Consider the following 2,842-nt stretch of genomic DNA (forward strand, 5'->3'; position numbering starts at 1 on the left):
TAATTATAAAATATAGTTGTAAACCCAATTAAGTGTGTGAAATTAATATGCAATGTACGTAACACATATACTTTGCATGTGTTCATCGGGAATATTATGAAACAAAATGGACGGTGTGTACCACGTGACTTTCGTAAACCAAGGTGCCGAATGTCGCAACTCTTTATATATATGGCTCTGCCGTATTCTGGTCAACAGCGCCCCCATACAGCCCGTATTCTAGACAGATTTCGACACACCTACTGTTTGCTTCCGGCGAGCGATAGACGATGCAACGCCGTCAGCTGATTGTCAGTGGTAATCTGAACGGATCCTCATTAAAAAGACGATCCGTTTGGTCCTAGTCTTCGCGTGCGTTCTTCGTCGCGTTGCCGTCGCGTCACCGTCGCACGCAGTGGGTAACCGGCTTTACTGAACCTTTTCAGTCAACACACCCACTACTCCCCTTCTGGTCACTAATGTTTTGTATTTTACAGGGTTGTTTTGATGTTGCACGAGAGTCACTTTCATCCATCTACTATATCGTCAGTTCCATACTACTATTAGTCGGTATTTTTCTGGTAATATACTTTCTGTTTATTGTTTTTTCATAACATTTGGTAAAGAATGTACCCATAATGATAATGATGTTGGTAATTATAATAATAGCAGCAGCGGCGGCGGCGGCGGCAGCGGCAGCAGCAGCTGCTCAGGGCTGGCAGAACCTTTTTCAAAGTGGCGAGAGGCACACTGGTAAGATGAATGTGAATATTAATAGGTTCATATTTTGGGGGTTGGGGGCCAAAATTTTCTTAAAACCCCAAAAAAGCAGGGTGGATACGGGCGTCCTCCCCGAGAAATTTTCATTCCTAGATGGCGGGGAATGAACTTTTCCGACTTCAAAATCAAGGTTTTCCACCTCTTGAAAACGGTTAGGTAAACTTTCTCATTCTTATTACAGTAAATAGGCATGTTATGTGTGTATACAACATTTTTTAAAAATGAGTAGTTGCATACGTGTTTTTCCCCATAACTCGATAAACCCCCAAAAAGAAAAGGAGTTTCGGGGGTGCTTCCAGGGAAAATTTTGGTTCTTGGATGGCGGGAAATGAGCTTTCCTGATTTTTGAGGTGTCTTTTTATGACTTTTAAGTCCTACAATATTCAAGGTTTTCCCCTTTTGAAAACAATTCCATGAATCAATAAACCACAAAGAGAAAGGTGGGTTTGGGTCCTCCCCAGGAAAACTTTGATTTCTAAATGGCGGGAAATGAGTTTTTCCGACTTCAGAAGTGTCTTTTAAGTTCTTCAAATTTCAAGGTTTTCTCCCTTGAAAACGGTCAGGTAAATTTTTCTCTATTCTTATTACAGAAAATAGGCCTTATGTGTGTACCGGTATACGTTGCACGTATTCTTTTTTCAATGAATCGATGAACCCCAAAAAGAAAAGTGGGTCGGGGTCCTCCCCTGAGAATATGTTGATTCCTAGGTGGCGGGAAATGAGCTTTCCCGACTTCTTATTTTGTATTCAAGGTCGTTATTCTTTATTCAGATAAAAAAATAAATTAAAAATTACAAACAGACAGCCAAAGACTGTATATGAATGTATTACAATAATTGCTTAAAAATTTTAAAACAGAACACCAAAATTCAAGAAATTCACAACACAAACATAAAAGAAAACAATGGATAAAAAGCATAGCACCAGACATAAAACCAAATTAAAATGATAAAAATGGAATAAATAAAATATATATAAAATTTATATAAAAAACACATTAATAAGAATTGAATTGAATTTTCTTATTGTTAATAAGAAAAAACCGGTCCATCTGTTATATTTTTTCATCTTTTTTTTTTTTTTTTTTTTTTAAATACTCTTTCCCCTCCCTCTCCTTCCCTCTTTCTTTTCTTGCATTTCTTTCCGAGACCATACAAAAATCTCCATTATATATTTTCTGCCAAAAAGCCGGGTGCCCGGGCCCCCGCGCCCCCGGTTCCGGTGGACATGTAACTTACCATCGGCGCTAAGAAAAAAAATAAAAAAAAAAATAGCTGGAATAATCCCATAAAAAGAACTTAGAAAAGTTTTTTGAGTAAAAATAAAGATTTAATAATCTAATATTTCACTGTCTTAATTATTTTTCTTTAATTCTTATATTGTATCTAATTTGTTTTCAGGGTTTTGGACTGTTTTTCTCAATCCCAGTTTGTCGGTTTACGGTGTACTATCAACACATTAATGTACATGAAACACATTTATGAAGTTAGCATAAAGAATTGTTTTACTTATAACTTGTTGCTGGTGGTGAAAGTATTACAGTATTTATTGCTTGTACTCAGTTATTTAAAAAAAACTCTTTGGTCGTATCATCATCAACATGGTTTTTTTATCAGTTCAATGTAAAAAGCGTTTGTGAATATTGTAAATATTTATATATAATATAAATGCATTTCCAATGAATATTTTAAAGAAAAAATAAGTTTTGAAAAGTTATGACTTACTATAAGTATTTATAAAAGTCATTGCTTTTACTTAGTCATATTACTACAATCATAATAAATACCGTACTATATATTGAATATTGTAAATAGGCCTATTTATATATAAAATATAGAGTTGTATTTTGAATGCATAATTCATTAAAATAAAGTTATAAACCTGGGCATTATGGTATAGAATCCAACTTAGGTGATTATCCATACTCGCAGATTCTTCTCCTTTACCGTTATAATTATAAATGACAATCCCGTTTGGAGCAACTATTTTTTTCACACTCAAAGATTTCTCATCTTTAATGTTTAAAGTGCCTCTGCCACCTATTCTGACAATTTTTATAAACTACAGCGTGTTTATATTTATA

At 34.7% G+C, this 2,842-nt stretch overlaps 1 protein-coding gene across 1 annotated transcript in view; it reads left to right on the top strand.

Annotated features, from left to right (window-relative positions):
• The window catches only part of LOC117107348 (CD63 antigen-like), a 7,823-nt gene extending 4,991 nt beyond the window's left edge, over positions 1-2,832 (top strand). The window contains exons 5-6 of the mRNA XM_033248995.1: positions 477-560; positions 2,160-2,832. Of these exons, the coding sequence (XP_033104886.1) occupies positions 477-560; positions 2,160-2,243 (168 nt within the window). The 3' untranslated portion in view covers positions 2,244-2,832. The remainder of the gene's footprint in view (positions 1-476; positions 561-2,159) is intronic.
• The last annotated feature ends 10 nt before the right edge of the window (positions 2,833-2,842 follow it).

This window comes from Anneissia japonica, unplaced genomic scaffold (genome assembly GCF_011630105.1).
Source record: "Anneissia japonica isolate Jap-2015-1 unplaced genomic scaffold, ASM1163010v1 scaffold287701_len26696_cov98, whole genome shotgun sequence".
NCBI lineage: Eukaryota > Metazoa > Echinodermata > Crinoidea > Comatulida > Comatulidae > Anneissia > Anneissia japonica.